Source organism: Leptopilina boulardi, unplaced genomic scaffold, assembly GCF_019393585.1.
Source record: "Leptopilina boulardi isolate dan_hultmark-lab unplaced genomic scaffold, ZJU_Lbou_2.1 LbouV2_330, whole genome shotgun sequence".
Classification (NCBI taxonomy): domain Eukaryota; kingdom Metazoa; phylum Arthropoda; class Insecta; order Hymenoptera; family Figitidae; genus Leptopilina; species Leptopilina boulardi.
The window spans coordinates 1,528,606-1,552,262 of NW_026137897.1; the positions used below are offsets into that span (position 1 = coordinate 1,528,606).

The 23,657-nt window shown below is 30.8% G+C and overlaps 1 protein-coding gene across 5 annotated transcripts in view; it reads right to left on the reverse strand.

Moving 5' to 3' along the window:
• LOC127285170 (homeotic protein spalt-major-like) overlaps positions 1-23,657 on the reverse strand; it is a 76,325-nt gene that overhangs the window by 15,741 nt on the left and 36,927 nt on the right. The window contains exon 1 of one of the 5 annotated variants that reach the window (XM_051311027.1): positions 1,215-1,659. The exons of 1 other annotated variant lie outside the window; for it this stretch is intronic. In XM_051311027.1, the coding sequence (XP_051166984.1) occupies positions 1,215-1,338 (124 nt within the window). In that variant the 5' untranslated portion in view covers positions 1,339-1,659. Of the gene's footprint in view, positions 1-1,019; positions 1,184-1,214; positions 1,662-23,657 lie in introns of those variants that run through there. 3 more of the 5 variants (XM_051311029.1, XM_051311030.1, XM_051311032.1) reach the window with 3 other exon arrangements.

Below are 23,657 nucleotides of genomic sequence, written 5' to 3' on the forward strand. Positions count from 1 at the left end.
TTCTCTTATATGAAATGCAAAATACTTTCTGTGACAGGAAAGGGTTCCTGAATGGAGAATCGAATACTATCGGACTTTGTGATTGAAAAATTTTAATAATTTCAACATGAGTATTCATTTATAATCGTGAAAAAAAAATTTTTAACATGTGTGAAATATTAATATATCCCGACTATGTTGATCGATCCGTTCTGACTTTGTTAACACTTTTGCACGAATTCGAAAATTGTTTTTTTTATATCCGTTTTATATTTTCTAAAATACTTTTGTAATAAACAACTTTAAAAAAAAAATTTTTTAATTGGAAATCATGTTTTTAATTTGGTATTTATAATGTTATTTTCAGTTTAAAATCGATATAATTCGATTTATTAACATTTGAGAAAATAAAAGAAAAGTTATATAGACAGGGTTTATAGTTGAAATTGATCTTTATCTTTAATATATATAATTCAAGCCGTTACCGTTGCTTGTTATTATATTACTTTAGCGATAAATGTGCACTTATATATATGTATATAAACTTTTCACAAGTCTTTTGTAATTAACTATAGTCACGCAAGACATGTCTTGAAGTACATTCATATTGTTGCTATGCACAAAAAAGATCCATGAATCCAATTTGCGTATAATTTTTTAATGACCTTCTGATTTTAATTGACGGAAAAGAGTATATATATATATATAAAACGAGAAATTGTCGGCTAACCATTCAGTACAAATTATTGTAGAAAAAGGCGCACATTATAAAAGAGAGCTCTTTCTACTTAAAAGTATGAATGGAACTTCCAGGTGTTTACATAATTTTCGCATGTGAAATTTAACAGTCGAATGAAAAAGAATTAATTTTAAATGAAAAACTATAATAGTTGCACATTTTTCGCTTAATGCTTTTTATATTATTATTATTTCCCATAGTTAAACGCAATGTTTAAATTAAATGGGAGAGTATCAATTATATTTAACTAGACTGAGAAAAAAAATATTTTAAATTCTTTCACATTTTATAAATTACTCACGATAATCGATTTTTCAAAACTATATCACTTGAGAAAACACAATTTTTGACACCGTTTTTCATTCACATGTGCAAACTTTTTTCCAAATTGATCCCTCTCATTTGACAAGTAACCACGTGCTCAATTGAAAGAAAGGGGGAGGAGTGAAGAAGGCGTAAACATCGCGGAAAGAGGTCGTAAAATGCGAAATCGTACCGGAAGATCGTGAATAAGACAGGCGGGGTCCAGCTGGATCATTTTGACAGCTCTTAGCGTCGCGACGGCCGTTCATTCCACGACTGTCGAGGCGCCTTGTTATACTCCATCGCATCAACTGCATTATTTTTTCTTTCTTCTTCTCCTTTTTTGAGAAAATGTATCCTTATGATGAATTACCGATAGAGCGGACAAAGCCCGCTCCAATCAATCACAATAGTCACTGGTTGCGAAATCGGTTCGAAAAGACAAAGGAACACACTTTGTCTTAAGTCGACCGGTATTGGTTTATACACTACATGAAAAAAAAATTTTTTTTTCAATTGAATTTTTTTTTCTTCCTCTTTTTAACAGTATATCCCCCTGTCATCCGGCAAGGACGAAGAGCGACTGATCGCACGGGGAAAGAACCGGCTCGATCGGGGGCTATGTCTCGATGTAACCCCACTCCTGCGCCGGAGAATCCCCACCATCACATACTCCTACGCACTTATGCGCTCTCCACGTCCTCCTCCACCACCACCTCCACCGGTTATGACAGGGAGGGCGTTGCGGTACATAAATCAAGGGGGAGAGGGGCGGAGCTTGCGCGGACCACTCACCGACTGAGGTTATTAATTATTATACGACCAACCCGTCACCCTTCCAATACCATCACTACCACTACTAGCCATCGTTATATATTATACGATTCTCGTTAAATATGTTTTAGTTTTTTATTACACGGCAATGATTCTTAATTATTATTGGACATTAGACATGAAATACCACGATTTTACAATTTTTCACACGAATTCTTTTTTTATTCTTCTTTTCTTTGTACTATCAAGTTAGTTAGTTACTAAATAACATTAACTGTTCGTCATTTGCTATTAGAAAAATATTTAGAGATCAAATTCTGTCTTTATCCCCCCTTTAGTGTTAACCACGTGTTTTCTATACTATTGGCGATAAAATCAAAAACAATAATTGTTTAATGTTTTAAAAATTTCTTGGAATATAATTTAAATTCCTAATTATTGACGTAATTCAATTTTCATGTTTAGGTTGATATCAAAAATGTTAGGATACTTTAATAATATTCCCAAAATAGAAGATTTCGCAAATCAAGTGTCTATTAAATTCTTTCAATTCTGATAAACTATAAGAATTACCCGCATTTTTTTTCTTTTTGCGCAAGATGTATCGATCGTTAAAAAATATTGCAAACCCGAAATCCATTAGAGAATCCTTTTCTATCGCTTCTTAAATTTTGCAAATTTCGCTATAAATATGCGCCATGGACTTTAAAACTTTTATATTCCTACAATATCATAAACTCTTTCTTTATCAATTTTAATCTAATGATTTTATATATTTTATCCTTTTAAAGCTTCCTCTCTCTCTCTCTCGTCTCACACTTTAAATAGTATATACATATATATATATTCTATATAAAGCTGCGAATCTCCTTTATTCTATTTCCGTGGCCTTGATAGACACGTTGACCTTATACGCTTAAAGTCGATGAATGTCGAATAAACTACTTTGTAAAGAGGTCAATGACCAGATATATAACTTATTGTAATTCATACAAAATTTTAAGTTGAGATTATTTCTGTTTTTGAAATAAGAATAAGACAAAAAAGTATTTTATGAATTTCAATTGTTATAAAATATTCATATGAAATGATTCAATATAGAAATATTTCCATCTGACATAAAATTTATACATCAGAGTTGAATATATAAATCAAAAAGATCGATCGATTTTAAAAATATATTTTCTTTAACGAATCACACATTTGTAATTATATATAATTAAAAAAGAATCATCATTACGTGACCAAGTTTTTTTATTAGTTTTATAGCTAAATTGGTGTAATTATAATACTTGCTCGCGCATTTATTTGGTATATTCTTAATTCTTTAAAAAAAAGAAATTAACATATCGCAAGGTTTTATCCATTTTTGAAAATGGTAATTTTTTTTAAAGTATAAAAATCAAATGCATTTTGATTAGTTCTACTTTTTGCGATTCTTATAAAACCATGACTTTTTCTAAATAAAAATAATGCTTTCTAAGAAATATTCCGTTTTTTTTTTTTTTTTTTTTAAATGTTTCTATAAATAGTGGCTATATCGTTATTTTCATACACCACTCATATACAGCCTTATCAAACGTAACCCTTTAGTATCTTCTTAATTTCAAGATAAATATTGCTAATGAATGCAAAAAAAGTGACGAAAAACAGGAAAATGTAAAATGTTTCTTGTTTTGTCGACGATAATTATGTCAATTAAGCATAATCATAGTGGGTTTTGCTCATAAATTCAGTGATAATATTTTACTTTAAAAAAATATAAGGATTATATTGTTTTCGATTCCTTAAAACTGTCTTTTTCCCCTTTAAGAACACAGAAAATTAAAAGCGGCATTAAAATAAGTTGCAACGCTTATTTTAATGCCTTTTAATTTTCTGTGAAAGAATATATTTTTTTTATTTTATATATTGTTTAAAATACGCTAAAATTTTTTAATATTTATACGAGGAAATGAAATTTTTTTTTTTAATGAAGAAAATATTTCCTATTAGAAATTAACTACTGGCGCAGTACTGCGTCAGTACTGGTACCAGTACCGTGCCAATTGTGAAATTTGGCAATTTTTGGTAGGGTTCCTTAGTAGAAAAATTACACAACAATATAGTAAATATTACCATATAACGTATAGTTAGTTTTACTATACTGTCAAGTAATTTTTCTATTAAGGAATATTTTACATACAACAATAATAATAATAGTAATAATAATAAGAAGAATAATAATATTAATACTAATAGTAATAATAAAAATAATAATAATAATATTTAAAAAAAAAAATTTTTCTTTTATAAATGAAAAATTATTAAATTTTTTAAAACAATGCACAATAATTATAGAAAAGAAAAGTTATATACGAGATTAACAGTATTATATGTATATATGTATATATTGTTAGAGTAAAATCAGTGATTCGATTATCAACTGTCGAGTGCAAACACTTGCCCATCGTACGGCTTCATAGACAACAATTGCACTCAAATTAAGTCACTCACTGCATAATTGACAAAATTATAAGCCAGCAAAGCTGCTTTAAGCAAACATATAACTGCAATTTCAAAGGACATTGATAAAAACATTATTTAGTGCAACTATCTTTATTGCGTTTTATTTATTTATTTATTTTTTAAATGGAAATGAACATTTAATTAGTTGATGCAATTATTTAAGTCGTGTAACTTCAATTAATGGTTTATTTCGTGACCTGGATATAGATTACAAACTATAAATAATTGAAGCTTATATAACATTTTGTGATATCAAATTTTTTTTTTTTTTTAAATATTTTCTCTAGAAAAAAAAAATCTTGCAAAGAATTTATCATTTCTTGAAAATTAGGGACCGTGAAAAAAAAGGAAATGCTCTTTTGAAAAATGAAAAAAAATCCTTGAAATTCCTATATATGCAGGACACGTGCTTCATTTTTATTTCAATTTTACTTGTGGCTGACAAAGTCAAACTGCCCTACCATAAATTCAAGCTCTATACCTGAACTCACCCTTTTTTTTACATTTTTAAAAGAGAATAAAAAAATTTCAATAGTAAATTCAATTATTTTAGAGAAATACCAATTTTTTTTTTTAAATTGACTATTTGTATTCGCCTCGTTTATGATTTATATCCTAATAAAGCTCTATGTATTGTTATATATTTTTTTTACGAATTCAAGCGAGGGGGGAAAATTCACAATTGCGCAATATCTGACTGACTTTTCTTCAATAGGTATTGCTTGTACAAAAGGCCACTAGCTGTTTTCATTGTCAGCTAACCGAAAAGAATTTAAAGTCAGTTTTCCAATTTTTTTTTTTTTTTTTTTCTTTTTTTATCCAGGGTTAGAAAATGATTTATTGTATGTTGTAAATCATAGAACTAGATAGAGAGAGTACCAGTTCGCGTTTACAGGTAAATAGGAAGCTCGTGTACGAATACGACTTGACTTTTAACATTTCTATATAGACATTACTGGTCGAAGGCTAAATGGTCTCTTCAGGGACTTACTGACTTTGAATGAGCTACTATTGGGACGACAATGCGAAAATGGGTCGGAAGTCATAATTCACAGTATCGTATAGTCCAACCAAGTTCCTTCCTGGAGGGTGCATAAACATTTTACTCTCGAAGAAACATGTTTCTCGATGGAAAGTTCGACGCTGCGGCTTGTCATTCCTTTAACTTTCACGTTTGGTTATGCCTAATAGGCGACACAGTTTTTTTTTCTAGAATGTATGCGAAGGTCACATTCTAGATTTTAGAAATTAAAAAAAAAAATTTTTTATGTAACTTTCTCGTAACTATCATACTCCACGATGAAGACGGACTGCAAAATTTTAGATTATGTCTGTGTTTTTTAACAAAAAATAAAAAATTATACAAATATTTAAAATCGAAAAAACTAATTTTGATTTTACATAATAAGAAATTAACTATAACCTAAAATTTGAAGGTCCTTTTCACCTTGGAGTCAGATATTTATTAATTTGAAATGTGTTTTTATATTTTCGATAATATTTACAAAGTTATAAGGAAAGAGAAAAAAAAAATGGCAAATATAAAGTAGATATAGAGGGATTATCTCACGATTGAAAGATTAGTTGTTTGTGTGCTTGACACCTTTTGATGCGATTAGGAAGACCTGAAAGAGGCAAATTGTGACGTTGTGGGGATAACAGGGGGGGGGACTATATAATATAGTTAGCAAAAACAATGAAGAAAATGAGAAAAAAAATACCTGGTTAAGAATAAGGAACCAAGGGAAATTGCATGTGTGGCTTCCTCCGATTGGTACTCCCATTTTATAACGACCTCTTTTCCTTAGCCTGCATTCTTTAAATTTCTTACCCACGGATCAGATTAGCGGAAATTATTTGAAAAAAAATTTATACAAGGTCAATAATTTTTAACTGAAAATTTTGATTGTTTTTAAAATTTTTAAATTTAAATAATTTTCCAAAGGTTCTTATTTAATATGAAAAGTTCATTTAAATCTTGATCTATTTTTGTATACAGTGATCAAGTAGGACACGCCGATGTCTATCATTAGACAAGAGCAAAATTCATTTACGTACTTAGATAATTTGGCGATAAACCCTAAATGATTCAAATAAGCTTACATTTGGCAAATTGTCCAAAAGTCGGGCATGTCTCGTCATATATTAATTAATGTATACAAAAAATGTTATAGTAAAACTGCTTTAACTCCAATTATACATAATATATATTTTTCTAATAAAAATGAATTTTAAATAACTTTTTTTTTCCTTTGTTACAGATCGCAAACTAAAAAAATAGTTACACCCAAAGAGGAGTGGAGGAGAGATCGTTTCATGACCCTGTAAGTAACCTATAGATTTACAGTTTCCTATCTTATCGATGTGCGAGACCGCAAACATTTATTTATTTACAAATGAATAAATAAGGGCGATCGATGCTTTCGCGCGCCATGATTCACAATATGTTGTGAGAGAGTATGTATAAAGTGGAAAAAAAGAGTCTGGGCATGTCATACGCGAGGTTCTTATCTCTTCCTCTGCGAAGGTAAAATCATGATCCTTTACCTCCTGCAAAGAGTTAGTCCCCACTTTTCACTCTCTCTCTCTCTATATATATATATATATAACGTTACAACCAAAGTGTAAGAGGGTTTTAATGTTAACGAACAACGTAAGGCGTGTGCACCGCGCGGCCCTTCTTTAACACCACACACAGGGTTTATTTATTGTTATTCGAAATACCAATGTCCGTGTCGAATTCATCGAATTCGCGCGCGAAATTCACCTTATCGTGCTTTGCAGGGATTTACGAACCCGCGCTCTAAGCGGCGCCCTTAAGCATATTTTTCACAACCTCATCCCCCTACTCTCTCTCTCTCTCTCTCCTCTCTTGCTTTTAAGACTCTTGAGAAAAGTCTCCTTTCGGACCCATATAGCGGTCTTGTCTCTCTCCCTTTATATACACTTCGAACGAGTTTAATAACAATTTGTCCCGATGGACTTATCGGGAGATTCGAAAACTGGTATGAGATGGCAAGAGCTGATAATTTAATGGAATAACTCGGGTTTCTGATAAATTTACTTCGCGGTTAAACAACAAAATGAGATTCGTGGAGGAATTGTGCGCAAGCAAAAGCAATGTTCGATAGAGATAAACTTTATACCAATTTCATTTTTGTGTTAGATTCTTGTTTAATTAGCCTTTTACATTCTTTGAATTTATATACATATATATATATATTCTGTAGATGAAATTCATTTTTATTTGATAAATGTATGGCGAAAAGATATTTTCTGGTATTAAGTATATGTAAACAGAAAGTGTTTCTTGCATCTGAATCAATTAATGGATATTGCTTTCAATATCTACAAATCAAGTACAGAATTCTTATTTATCTTATGCAGAAATGCACTTATTATATTTCAATAAATTTTTATTTCAAATAATGTTTTAAAACTATATATTTTTCCCCGAGTCGAGATTTAGCCTAACACCTCTAAATCTACGTCTATTTAGGGCCTCTAAACGTCAGATATTTGACATAACCTCAAAAAACCTTAAAATTCATCTTTAAAATTTTAGAATCAAGAAAAGTTCCAATCTTACCGTGACTATTTTATGTATTTGGCGTCGTTGAAACCGAATTTGAGATCTATTTAACCCCATTTGGTCGAGTTTTGACATAACCTCGACAAAATTCCAAAATTTGATTTTTTAAATGTTTTTTTTGTTATGTCAAAAGCCTAAGGTGATGGTGTTAAATATAGACTACAGATTCGGTTTCACTGACGCCAAAAACATAAAGTATTCATTGTAAAATTGAAATTTTTCTTGATTTTAAAATTTATGGACGAATTTTTGAGGATTTTTGAGGTTATGTCAAATACTTGACGTGATGGGGTTAAATAAACCTCAAATTCGGTTTCAGAGGCTTTGTAGTCATAGTTTGATCTCGAACTCAGAACATGAAATCTTTTGTGTGTCTATGTAATTATTTTCTTTATAATTAAAAATTTTTTTAAATTAGTTGTTGGTCCTATCACAGAAAATTAAAAGGCATTAAAAAAAGCTGCAACACTTATTATTTTAATCCAATTTTGCTTATTTTAATCCATTTTGGTATTAAAATAAGCAAAATTGGATTAAAATAATTTTTAATGCCTTATTTAATTTTAATGCTTATTTTAATGCCTTTTAATTTTCTGTGATTTTACTTATTTCAAGTAGAAGAATTTTCAAATCTGAAATTTAGATCTGCTTTTATTGTGCGATTAAAATATATTTAATTCTTGAGGAACTATATACGTATAGTATTAAGCGAAGAATTGATAATAATTCATCTAGACTTGCCATCTGGCTGAAATATATATATATATATATATAAACGTAAATCAGTGCAAGTTCTGACAGATGTTTTCAATTCCGAGTATGGCAAAGGGTCATTGGGGGGGGGGGGGTGGTTGGTTAGCAGACTATTCGTACCGGAAGATGAGAAAGCAATCATAATTGAAGAGCAAGGATCATCAGCTCGTTTCAGGGCTGTGTCCAATGAGGGCTTTGAGAATATATATATATAGCCGTAAGGCCCTTGGAGCATTTAAATAATAATCTGTCGTAAAGAGAGGCCCAGTGTATAGGGTCATAACACGTGTAAGCACGCACGCATTCGATGCTCACTCTCAGAATGTGTAAAAGCATATATATCGCAGAGACACACACAAATATACATGTAAAAGCTTATTAAAATAGTCGTCGATGTGGGTCGAAGGTTATTTTATTTCGAATTCATTTATCAAATTCTATACACTAATTTTTGCGACTCATTTTTATTTTCATGCCTTTTTTTTTATAAAACAGAAACAATGCTTTAAAAATCTACATTTTCCTAAAGACATAAATTAAAAATCGTTCTTTATATTTTAGGCAACTATTTTGCCTATAAAATTTAAATTTGCAATTAAAATTATATTTGATTTAAAGTTTCAAAACTTTATTTTTAGTGCGGGTCGTTGATTTGCTAAACATTTTGCGGACATAAATATAGGAATTATTCACATATATTATAATATATAGAAATTAATGAAAATTAATATTATTATTATTAGATTATTATGAGGGAAAATAGAATAATTTGAATATAGAAATGGAAAAAAAATCTTTTATAGAGTCTAAAATAGATGGGAAGAAAAAAGTTTATGGTTAAAAAATATGCATAATACATATGGCCTATACTATATATGAGTATTATCTTCCTTATTCGTATTCTTCTTCTTCTTCTTCATCGTTATTGCAGCGATGATTATTACGATTATTACGTCTCGGTTTCTTAGTGTCGTAAAGCGAAAGAATATGGAGACGTCTGGAAAAGGGCCCCCCATAAAAAAGATAGCGAGAGCCTCGGGGCCTTGCTTAATAAACGAATTCTCTTTATAATATGCTTATACCTACTACATGTCTTTTATGCGCATCATAACCAGAGTCTTTTATTATATTTCCGTTCCTTAGTCCCTATGAGAGAATAACTTTTAGTTGCATAAGATATTCCTACATTGTTTCATCTCATAAAACAATATATTAACTAGCATATATACATATATACATGGTTATGTACCATATTAATGTTTTAGAAAAATTAGTTGCCGAGAATAAAAATTGGATATATTTAATTAATCGTTTAACAATATCAGAGGTAATTGTGAGGTATTACAAAAAAATACAACGTTTTTATTTTAAAGTAATTTTTGCTTATTTTAATCAAAGTTAGCATTAAATCCTTACGAAACAAAAACTCAATTAACTCAGTTAACGACAAACTGAGTTAACTAAGTTTTTGTTTCGTACGGCAGAATTAATAGCGTCTTATTTTATAATATCTGTTTTCTGATTGGTCCTTTTTAGAAAGGTACCTATAAGAAGCAAAAAATTTTAGGTTATATTTTGAAATCTCGGAAATTTCTAAGTAAAAATAAAAATTCTCAATGTAAATTGTTAATATTTCAATTTAATGTTTCATACATTCAAAATAAAACCTTATTTCGATTTCGTAAATATAAGGAGCTTTTAATCAAATAACATAATCTTTAATTTGTGTTTGATTCTTAGGTTAATTTTAATCAAGTAGAAAAAAAATTAACCATTTTTTAAAATTTGCATTAAAATATACTATATTTTGAATTCAATAAATCAGACGAACAAAACTGTCAAGTTCAGAGTTCAAGAGTCAATGAATACTTTGCTCCATAGCAGGAAACCGCGCGTTAATTGACGCTCATTGTACGAGCCTAATCGAATACCACGTGCTCCAGTTACGGTTTCATTATTACAATGCAAACGTGTGTGTTTCTCTCTCTCTCTCTCTCTCTCTCTCTCTCTCTCTCTCTCTCTCTCTCTCTCTCTCTCTCTCTCTCTCTCTCTCTCTCTCTCTCTGTGCTGTATATAAATGTGCAAAAGCCAGCAAAATTGAGAGCCAGGGACAGGGGACAATGGCTATGAAATTGTCAAGCAAAATAAAATGCGTGGGCGAACGCGCATATATGTATATACATATAGGAGAGGGGAAAATTTTTGGAGAAAAGACGACACGCGTGAGCGACGCTGACCATTATCCGATTTTCAGTTGTTATAAACTATATATACGCCGGCAGGTTTTACTACTTCAAAAATAATTGTTAGAAAAAGGTCAAAAGGACTTTATATATATAAATATATATCAATGGAGAAATTGGTCCATGTATCCTTCTAATGGGGCATTTCCACTCCAGGATTGGACAAAGAATGAGAGAGAGAAACATAGACATAGAGAGAGAGAGAAAGAGAGAGCGCCCAATGGTCAGTATGGAGTGAAGGTTCTAAAGCAGCTGGTCTCAATATATATATAAACTGACTGACACCCCCGCAGCTGCACTCTTTAACTTTAACACTGACCAGCAGCCGCCCACACTTTCGAACTGGACACACAAAGCCAGCATAGGTTATCTGACTATTAACCATACTATACACCGCATGAAACAGTATGTTATAGAGGGCATTGATTTCTTCATTTGTAGAATATACAATTTGTCATCTATTGTCAACTTTTATGACTCCAGAACAAAGATTATATGAGAAATTTAACGTTTTATACAATAAATCGCTTTTTTTTTGTCAATAAAGTTTATCGTATTTTCGACAAACGTATATATATGGATAAAAAGCTTGAAAGGGTCGCAAATACGTTCGATATTGGATCGGCGCTATATAGCTATATATACCATAAAAGGGTCGAAATAGTGGTCAGTTGCCTCCGATACATATATGAGTTTACGTAGAAATCAAAACGCTTTTCCATTAAACGCCGTTTTTTTCCCACCTTTGCTTTGTACGTTTATAAACACACGATCATTCATTGGGTGCCAAAAAAAAGTTTTAACAAACTGCAGCAATTTCCTTTTTCAAGTAGTGAAATATCATTTAGAGAGTGAAAAAAAGACTTGTCTGTATACTAGAACTTAAAATATTCGATTTAATTTTAGGTATAGTGTTTCGAATATAAATTCTCTTTGTCTGTCCATTTTTTGTATTAATTAAGTATGGTTCTTGAAATTTGACTAATACTAGTTTCTTAGAGGTCTGCTTATAACTCTCGAAACACAATGTGGGGTCTGTGAGACGCCAACCTAATTTTTTCGGTTTTTTGTTCATGGAAAATAAATATTTACCTGAAACAGCGATAAGTTCTACTAGAATAGCGAAAGATTTAACTGAAACAGATAAAACTATTGCCACTGTAGTGAAACGTTTCGCTGTACCAGGTAAATCTTTTTTTAGGTGATTTTAAAACAATTTATTTTTTATATTTGTTTTATACTTAAATTTTTTTTTTAACTTTAAAAGTAAAACCTAAATTGTTCACAGTTTCTGCGCGTTTCAGTCAATTTTTACTTTAGAAATAGTAAAATTTACTATTTCCGGAATAATTTTTACTATTTCAGGAGTAAATTTTACTATTTCTGGAGTAAAAATTAATAGATATGCCCAGAAAATGAGGACATGTCAGGCTTTACGTTTAAGGTAGTAAAAGTCACTTTATTCATTTCTCCATTTTTCTCCGTGTAATATTAGGTTTGTAATCTGAGATTACTGCTTTTTTGGTGAAAAAATTGAAAACCTCAATTTATAAACTGATGGGTACAATGGAATTATATACAGAAACTTTTACAAAACGAACTATATTTTTAGATATAATTATTTTTTTTAAATATAAATTCTCGCCTAGAGGGAATTTTTCGACTTTAGTTTTTCTTATTTTAAAGAAGGAAGACGTGTAGATGAATGAATGTGTCTAGTACATTTTGTCTGTAAAAGAGGGGATGAATTCTAGAATCCAAAAGAAACACGCGTGAGACGCGTGCCTAACTTCAAGGGAGGGATGGTCACAGTTATTATCCGGATGTCAAGGTCAAATTTATCTTAAATTTCAAGGTCTCTTTTCCCAACAGTCAAATTTGAATTGAATTTATTTTCTTTCTTCACTAAATTTTTTTTATTTATTAAAAAATAATTTTCTTTTTAATTTTTTTCATGGAAAAAAATATTTTTTTCTAGAATAACGAAAACTTTCGCTGTTTCAGTTAAAGATTTTTTTCCATGTTCTATTTTTATTTCTGTTTCTTTTTTTTTTGTCATTATATCGAATTTTCCTCTAAGTGTGAAAAAATCAGCTTAAAATTTGTCACTCATGGAATTAAATGAGAAATCCAAACATAGAGGAAGATCAGCATCAATTTGGCGCGAATATTGTTTCTCTAAACAGAAATATAGGGAAAGTGAGTGAGCCCCAGAAGGGTTTTAAGGGCAAAAGGGATTAAGTGGAGGTCCGCAGAGGTTTCTGCTCGGTAGCTTTGAGCGTGGCATTTTTGAAGGGCTGCAAAAAGGCAGAGAAAGAAGAGAAGTGGCGAGTGTATAGAAAAGTGAGACGAGAAAAAGAGATAATAGAAAAAAAGTGAGAGGAGACTAGGTGTAGCGCGTGCCCGACACCCTACTTTAGTTTCAGGGGTGTAACAGCCATAAATAAATAGGGTTTCCGTCTTCGATTCCATTTGTCCTTCTCTGGCCTCTTTATTTCTGTTCCTTGTTAAACATTCAACTAAACATTATATACTCTCAAAACTTTCATTATATACACGTATTTCAAAAACGTGTTCCAAAGTGAATGACATGATCGACTAATTCTCTATTTTTAGAACATGTTTCGGAAAAAGATTGCTTTTCTGAGCGCATATTGTCGATTATATGGGTTCTCTCTATCTATAGAATTTAGTTCTCGTTAAAGGAAATCCTGTATTAGTTGTATATATCAAGGGGAAAAAATAACTTAAAATTGTATTAATTTTTTTGGATATTGTAGGGCATATGTAAAAAAATGTAGCAACTGCGATAAAATTGTATAAAAAAATTAATATAATATTAAAATAGAATTAAAGTTAATCGTTTTCTTTTATTTCGACAAAAAGATAATTTAATTTAATTTTAGTAAAAAAAAAAGAGAGAAAGAATAATGTATATGGAGATGTGGGAAGCACGAATGAGGGTTTAAATGAAAAAAAAAAGATAAGAAGAAAAACAGCTAATTATTTATAGGTCCACGTCCGGTTAACATCTATTATGGCAAGTCATAAAGATTTTCGCGATGTGATAATTATATGGCCGTTTGACCAAGTTTCACGCGGCATTTAGAGTGGGTCATCTAAATTACTTGGTGGCTTGTCTCATACCATAATGGGGGGGTTTACTTATATATATATATAAATATATTCACCTGCGCAAGTCTTGTAAAAAAGGTGTCGTGCAACAATCCTCTCGCGAGTTTATATTATACATAAGCACTGAAGGCACGCATGTGAGTCGATTTTCCGAGATAAACTTGGTGCTTATTTCAACAAGCCAACCATAATCGTACTTATCATAACAGAATCTTCATTAAGACTCGACCCTTCACGCAAAATAAATGTAACTCATGCTATGAAAGTGCTAATTTTTTTAAAGATATCTATTATTTATCGCTCCGATTTACAAGAGCAGCAATTTAAACTGGGAAAAAAGGTAAACAAAATCTGTTATGTATCGCAGTCAAATCTTTTTGATGTCGACATAAAAACAGCGAAAAAATATATAGATGATTCGTACTAAAACTATTTTGTAATTTTTTGTATAAGTGACTCTCAACGATGAAAAGGACCTTACCTACAAACAAAGTTTAGGTTATGTTTAGTTATAGTTCTTTAATTAAACATACATACAGCGAAAATTATAAGGTATTAAAATAAGCTGCAACGCTTATTATTTTAATGCCTTTTAATTTTCTGTGTAATTAAAATCAAGTTTTTATAAAATATTTTCAATATAATAAAGACTTAAACATCAGTGGTTTGTAAATCATCTTTTTGTACACTCTAAAAAACACAAACATAACCTAAAATTTCTTTGAAGTTAAGATCCCTTTCACTGTGGAGCGTGTCACATTACATTATATATTAGAGATTACATATACTTGAATCGAACCAATAATCGGTTTTACTTAATTCAAGAAATACTGACAGACAAGCAGACAATTTTAGTATTTTTAATTACACTTAAAAAGTAAATATATAGATAAAAAATTTCGAAAATCTAATAGTAGATTATAAATTACATATTTGAAAAACATTATTTAACTTTGTAGAACACAATTTTGCGTATAATTTTATATATTTTATATTTAAAGCAAAAAAAAAAAACCAAACTCTTAATATATGTTATGAATCAAGTACCGTTTTTCAAGTGTGATTTATGCGCAAGTTATAAAGAATTAGAGATATACATAATCCATAATTACAGTCATTAGATTCAAATTGATTGCGGACATTATTTCGCGCATTTATAATCGCGCTTATAGTCTTTAATACTATTGAAGCGTGTAATGTTCATGCGAGGTGCGTATATATATATGCATGTATATATATACATATTGTACAGAAAGTGTATGCATTATTAAGTGCGAGCACCTGTCCATTAAAATCTCAGTGTGTTCGCGCTTTTCGTATTAATTTATATTTTATAGCCACTCCTTCAATTTTATTAGATAACGCCGCGCATCCCGAGTATATATATATATATTTATATTACTATATATATATATATATATGTATACATAGAGAGAGAGGCAGGATGGAAGTCGTTTCTCACGCAAAATAAAATGGTGAATAGTATAACGACGAGGTATATGCAAGGATGTCGCGGATCTGCATGAGCGCCTACATTACACTTGTATTCATGCGAGTGCAACGCGAATGAAATATTTATCACCGACTTATTGGTTTGGTGAAAGCAACGTGATTCCCAGCGCCGTTATAAATTATACACTTTCTCATTTATAAAGCACTGTAAGTAAATATTAATTTTGGAATTTGTATTCCTTTTTTCGAAATTTCTTTTTTTTTTTGAAAAAAGATTTTTTTTATTTTTACGTCTAAAACGAACTAGCGGTGCAATGTAGACTCCAATAAGGTGCAATATAAGTTCACTATAAGTTCGCGGAAAAAAAGATTTACCTAAAACAGCGAAAGGATTATCACTAAAATAGGGAAAGATTTAACTAAAATAAGTAAAACTTTTGCTACTATAGTGAAACATTTCGCTGTTCCAGGTAAATCTTTTTTTCCGTGTTCTGTATAGGTTTAATGTAGGTTTAATGTAGGTCTAAAGTAGGTCCAATATAGGTCCATGTTGGGTCAAAAGTAGGTTCAACGTAGATTTAAATTATAGGTCCGAAGTAGGTTCTACGTAGTTCTAAATTTGGTCTAATATAGGTTAAAGGTAGGTCAAAACCCAAGTTTTGACCTACATATGCATAAGACCTATCTTATGCAGGTCTAAACTATGTCCTATGTAAGTTCCTGTATTTCTAAAGTAGGCTCGATGTAGGTTCAACGTAGGTCTAAAGTAGCTTAAATAAAAGTGCAAGGTAGATTTAAAAAAGGTCCTATGTAGGTCTAAATTAGGTCCAAAGTAGGTCTGAAGTAGGGTCAACGTTGGTCTAAAGTACGTTTTAGCTGAGTTTAAAATAGGTCCTATATAGGTCCTGTGCAGTCCTAAAGTAGGTTCAACAACATACATTTAAAGTAGCTTTAATAAAGGTACAAAGTGGATTTAAAGTATGTCCTATGTAGGTCCGACGTAGGTTGAAATGAGGTCTAAAGTTGGTCCGAATTAGGTTCAACGCAGTTTTAATATAGGTTTATTGTAGGTCAAAAGTAGGTTAAACGTAGGTTTAAATTAGGTCCGAATTAGGTTCAACGCAGTTTTAATATATAGGTCTATTGTAAATCAAAAGTAGGTCAAACGTAGGTTGAAATGAGGTCTAAAGTTGGTCCGAAGTAGGTTCAATGTAGGTTTAAATTAGGTCCAAAGTAGGTCCGAATTAGGTTCAACGCAGTTTTAGTATAGGTCGAAATTGTAGGTCAAAAGTAGGTTCAACGGAGGTCTAAAGTAGATCCAATAAAGGTTCAAGGTGGGTTAAAACTAGGTCCAATGTAGGTTCACTTAAGTTCTAAAGTACGTTCGACGTAGGTTTAAATTAGGTCCAAAAAAGGTCCAACATAGGTTCAATGTAGGTCAGAACAGATCCACTGAAGGATCCTTGTAAACTTATTAGTCTCAAGTCGTTGATGTAGTGACATGTCTTAATTTGTCAAAATGTAATTGCAAGTTCTGAATAATTTTGAAAAATGCTAAAAACTTCATCATCTTAAAATTAATATAAAAGATTTAACATAAAGCACATTTTGCATATAATACGAGAAAGCACTTTTTGAAAATGAAAAATTCAACGAGCAGTTTTAAAATAGTTCCATTGATCTCTTCTATAATTGAAACAAAGTCTGTGAAGAATGCATACTTTCCCGAGACAAAATTTCGAGCCTACTTTGAACCTTACTTTCAGCCTACAATTCTCTGCTCTCTGAGAAGCTCATAAAATTTTTTTATAAAGGGTCCTAGAATACAGAAATGGACCTAAAGAGCCTACAATCAGCCTAAACTGTGTCGCTTTCGTCCATTTTCTCCTATTTTAGGTTGATTCTAGTAAGTTTAGGGTTAAATTTGCAGTATCAAAAAGGTCGAAAGGAGGGTCGTCAGTAAAAATATTGTAGGGTTGTTTAGGAAGTTTTTAGTCTCATTAGGGTCATTATGAGATGACCTTCGGAAAAATTTTTTCCCTTGCTTGATTTACGACCCTATTGTAAATTAATGCTGGTGACATTTGTTAGTAAAAATATAATATTAATAAATATTAATGCTATAAAATAGTTAATATTATATTTGAGATCCTTAAATGTTTCTGATTCTTATGGTATGTTGTTCGACTTAAAAGTATGGAAAATAAAATAATTATATTTATTTTCCATACTTTCAAGTAAAACATACAGTTGGAATCAGAGAAATTCAACGGTCTCAAATATAATATTAACTATTTTATAGCATTAATATTTATTAATATTATATTTTTACTAACAAATGTCATTAGCTTCAATTTACAATATGGCCATAAATAAGGTAAAAGATCCAAGCTTCCGTGGTGGCCATATAGTCCATTTATTTTATTTATTTATTATTATTATTATTTATTTATTAATTAATACAAACATTATAACGATGCTGAAGTACGCAACGTTTATAATCAACGATTCGAAATTAATTTTTATTTAACACGGAAAATTATAAAATAGGGTAAGTGTACCAATTACGGCGCGTTCATAAAAAAATAACTATTCTTACTATTATATTTAATATAACTGCTGCAATATGATTAAAAAAAATTATTTTAATATTTTTTTGATACAATTAATTATAAAGATACACATTTAAACAATTATTAATTTAATTATTAAAGATCAAATTTTTTTCCGCGCCGCAATTGAAACATTATTAAGATTTCCATTGGCTCTAATTTCGGCGGGAAAAGTATCTTCAAAATACACGTAATTTCGATTTTTATAAAGTTAAACATTTTTTTCAAAACCTAAATAACATAACCTTTTAGTTTAATAAGTCTTAAATTGAGTTTATACAATAGAAATGTCGAATTTTCTATTTCAAAGGTGTTTTGACTCGAATCGCGCCGCAATTAGTGCATTTACCCTAGTTTATTTAAAAATATATTTTTTTATAATTTGTTAATTAATAAACTCTACAAAAAATATTTTTCAAGCAAATTTTTTTTTAAATTTTCATTCTAAAAAAGTATTTCTTAAAAAATCGTTCATCACAAACGTTGCGTACTTCAACATCGTCATTATATACAAATTATATACAATATAGAATACAAATATACAAATTTATATATGTAGAATACACACTAAGACACAATTATTTTTTTTACATTACTTTGTATAAATATCACTTTAAACACACGGAGATATACGCTTTAGAAAATTGAAACTAACTTTGTCGAAGTCGACAAAAGACTGGTGGGAAAACGGTTTTTGGCTTGGTGATACTTGTGTTTTTACTATAGTAAATTTTGTGTAAAAAAATTGGAAATTCCAAAACTATATTTTGTGTATATACACAAATAGGTATATATATATACCCGTTTCTTCAACCCATATGCATCTGAGATATTTTGTACTTTTCGGTTCCATTTTTATGATTGCTTTGGTTTTCATGTATTTTTTCCGGACACCAAAAAGTGACCCTTTTTGAACAATGGAATTAAAATGAGAAATTTATAATTTTTTGTATTTCAGAAAATACTATTTCTAATTTTGTACCTAAATGTAACCAGAGCCCTCCTGTGGAGAATGGTTGGTTAAGTTTTACATTTTATAGCACCTACACATGTTTTAAAGTCCGTCGAGCTATATTGCAGCTCATTTCAGTAAATTTCAGTTCAAGTTTCTTTTAGGTCTAAACAGATATAAGTAAGGCCGAATGTAGTGCCAAGTAGGATGAAAAAAGGGTCAGAAAAGTTTGTTTACCTGTCAGTAAAAATTCAAGTAGTCTCATAAGGTCTAATAAGGTCCATTTTAGGTCCAAAATGTTACAATCGAAGGATGGTTAAGGGTTAAAGTAGGGCTAAAAGGCCGAAAAAAGTACCAAAAGGTTTAAGTTAGGATTGAAGTAGGTTTAAAAGGTAGAAAACAGGTCGAAAATTTCATCTCGGGTTTTTATACATTTCGCATTCTTTTTTCTGCTCTGAATCTCATCTCTTTCTTTCTATTGCAAGTCCATTAATTCTTGTTCGTTTTGCATAACACAATTCTCTTCTTTAATGCAAAAGGACCCAAAAATGTGTAAATTCCACGTCGGAGTATCTCTGCCATTCTGAGACCAGATGACGAATTGTTATCCGAGAATAGAGAGAGGGTATATAACGCGTGCGTGCGCGGTTAGAAGAGTCGAGGGAACACAGAAGTCAAAGATGTTTGACTCTAGAGAGCAAGGAATCAAAGGGTAAAGAAGAGAAAAGGGGTATATAAAAGGAGGTCTAGTGCAAATCTCGTATACTTTTCCCGTTATAACGCACTTGATCCGCGACGACGGAAGGACGTCCGCATTACGAGTAAATATTTGAAGATGCTTGGAGTCGTTTGGTGTGGAGATACTCTCTCCTCATAAAAACCACGGGATACAAGTTCTTATAATACAAACAGTACATGTGTATGAGTGCAGCTGCATTTAAGATGCTATTCGCATTGTGTATATATATATACTGTATATGTGCAGATGCAAACCATTTTTTTTTTGCCCAGCAAAATTAAATTATGAATAATTAAAACACGTGCCACAAATTCTTTTTTCCTTTAGTTCCCTTTGGAGTCAGAAATTTAAAAAAATTTTTTATAGGTTTATACTTTTATTTTAAATAAAATAAAAATTAACAATTTATGAAACTGTAATTGTTTTTTTATCTTGTTAGTGAATAACAATTGTGTGTGTCTGTGTGTGTGTTTTTACGAGCACGTCATACTGTTTCCCTGAAAAGTCATTCGCAATCGTTGAAACCGTATTTTTCCGGTGCACTCGGCACCTACCCTTCTTATTCCTTTTTATGACGCTATACAGACGTCACGCGATAAATTACACGAAATTTACCGAGCCGCAAGTCTAATGAAACACACGCGGTTGCTGTCCGCGCGCTCTCTGAGCTTTGTGAAAAACACACAAGACCGCCCGAGTATATACAAGAAGAAGACATAGGTAATTAACCGGTAAATAACGATAATGGTTGTAAAATATTTCCTTTTCAATGCCATCGTTTTATATATATATATGTATACATGAAAAAGTGATCACTTTTATATATATATGAAACATTTAAATACACCTCTGCATTTTATTCAAGATATAATCTATAATATGTTTCTATTATTCTCTGAAAATTTAATTTTAATAAAATTGAATAAATAAATAAATAAAAATACAATATCCGTTAAAATGGAAAAATTTACGATTATATATGATTATTGTGTGTGATTTACGGAGACATTAGTACACGTCTGCGGAGGTGTTTACACATTGATTTATAATAGGTATGAAAATTCATATATATATATATAGTAGAATAACTTAATTATAATTATATAGGAGCCTGTTGTGATAATGAAGCTGTAAAACGGTTGTTACTTAATTATTGTGAGTCTATCTGCCACGCATGTGGGGCTTCCGTTTCCTCTCTCTCTCTCTCTGGATGCCTTCTATATAACGTGATATGGATACGGAGCTATTGTGTCGTGTGAGTATCATTCTCTTCCCCGCGCTTTAGTCATCGACCGGTCCCCGTGTCCTTTTAATGCCTACTCTAGCATTTTTCTCTCCTCTCTCTCTCTCTCTCGGCCCATAAATAAATTTAATATTGTTCTTGCAATCTTCATTGCGCAACCAATCGCCTTATAGTGCATCGATATAATTCGTATATACATATCGAAGGACGTTTTAGTCTTTCTCTACATATACATACAATATATATTTTATGTTCCTTTAAATCTGCCAATTTTGTATCGAAATTTTTCTTACATTCAATAATTCGATCGAGGTTTAAAAAAATTAGTTTTTAACTTTATAATAACGATCTTTTATACGCGGAGAAAAATGAGTTTGCTATTATATGGATACCCAATTAGCAGATCTCACTGATTATAATTTATATATAATACCTCATCTAATCAATATTACAATCATGTTTATGATTATGAATATATAAATATAAGACGAATCTTTAGTTTGAAAATTTTGGTATTTGCAAAGAAAATCTTTTATAAATTTGAAATCCATGTAAGCGGGCGGAATGTGGAATTTGTATAGATTGTGACATGTCGTAGGAGATTTGGGGGACGGATGGTGTGCAATATGGGAAAAAGAAAGAGGAGACTTATATGGACAGCGCAGTTTTCAATGGAAGTTATGACCGATAAGGGAGACAAGGTCCTGGTGTCCTGGGGGAATCGCGTAACGTATCAGGCCGACTCTTTCTTGGGATCTCGCGAGGCATTATGTTATATGGGTATAAATAACCGAACAGGAGCAATAATACGTAATAATATATCAGTCGGGATTTTAGTGCTGTATAGCTAGGTCGCTCGGCCCAACGGTCGTAATTCATCGCGCAACCCGCCTTGGCCCCCTACAACTACTCATGTACTGTATGTTGTTTCATCTTCACACGCCAAAAAGAGAGTATATATACACCTTGTGACTTTAGATTCTCATGTGGCGCCAATATATTGTATGCAAACTTTCTTTACACTCAATCGATAAGTTTTATTATCAAGGCAAAAAGATTCTTTTAAAAAAATTTTTTTCTAATAGAAGATTTTAATTAAAAAAATAGAACTAAAAATTGGAGAGAAGATTTGAACCCTAAGTTGAGGAAAATTTAACTAATTAGATTATCAGATAAATTTGTATATACATGAACGAGATGACTATTGAAGGGGAAAAGTCCAGAAAAGAGAAATGTAAATTTTTTTTTTTAAAGGAAGAAAACTCAATCTCGTAATCGCAAACAACCCCCTGGACTATATAAGATTCGTTGGAGGTATGGGTTAACTTAGGTTCGGTTACAAGCGAGAGGGTTTGGGGCGCCAGATTTCATCATAATAATTTTCCACCCCATTAAGCCGACGGTACGAAGAGAAGCTCGAACTGCTCTTGCATAAAGAACTTGACAAACTTTTCGCGATGGTAAGGGAAGTCTTGAAATTCTTCTATATATATATATATATATATATATATATATATTTTATATGTATTACTTTGTATATGTATATATACTTTATATATGTTTGTATATATGTATTCCTTATATATATACTATATATATATATACACATAAACACTCGCCAATAGAAAGATCGTGATATTCAACCCTGTTTCCAGTGGGAGGAGAGAAATCGCGCCTGTATGTTCGATGCTTTTTTTTCAAGGAAATAGAATTCAAAAGAGGGAACCAGACTTATTAAAACCCATCCACCCTGCTCATCGACTTTTGTATACCGGCCCATTATTTCATTAGATCGTATCTTAAACATCGTATCTGGGCCACGTCTGGAATCTTAAGTTTCTTCGTGTATATATGTACTTTTTCTTTTATTCTTATAAGTATAACAAGTTTTAATTTAATTTTCCAATTAATTAATCCGGATTATATATATTTACGAGAATAAAAACTTCCAGACAATGTGACTTAATAATAATAGGTGAGTTTTAATAATTTTGAATTTATTTTTCACAAATTGATTCTATAAAGATTTTGATATTGTTTTCGACGACATTCAAAAGAAACATATATATAAAAAAACCCTATATACGAATTTCAACCCCGAAATATCTTTCAATATTTGCAGTCTTGAAGCGTGCCATTCTACGGCACCCGAGGCATTAATAATATATAATATCAATGAGGGGTTTGAAAAATGAAGTATCATAGTGACGCTACAGCAAACAGAGTTGTCTGTAGTTGCTTCTTCTTGAGGTTTTATGTTACACCGCAAACACTCAATTTTTATCATTCCCCTTGCTTTTTTTTTCTAATATAACGTCATTCATCTTCTTTTTCTTATAGAATTTTTATTCCCGCTTATATACACGCGACGAAATTATTTTTGATATTACAAAGAAAATTTATTTCATTCAAATATACTTATGACTATTATCCAAATAAATATTTATTTGTATCAAATAATAATTATTTGAGTCAATTAAGAAGGTTCAACCTATTAACATAATCTCAGACAAAAAAGTAGTTTTTAATAGAACTAAATATATATTTAAAATCGTTTTAAAAAGCAACATGAGTACAAAATAATTTATCGAATCTTTCAAAAATTAATAAAATTAATTTCATTTATAGTTTTA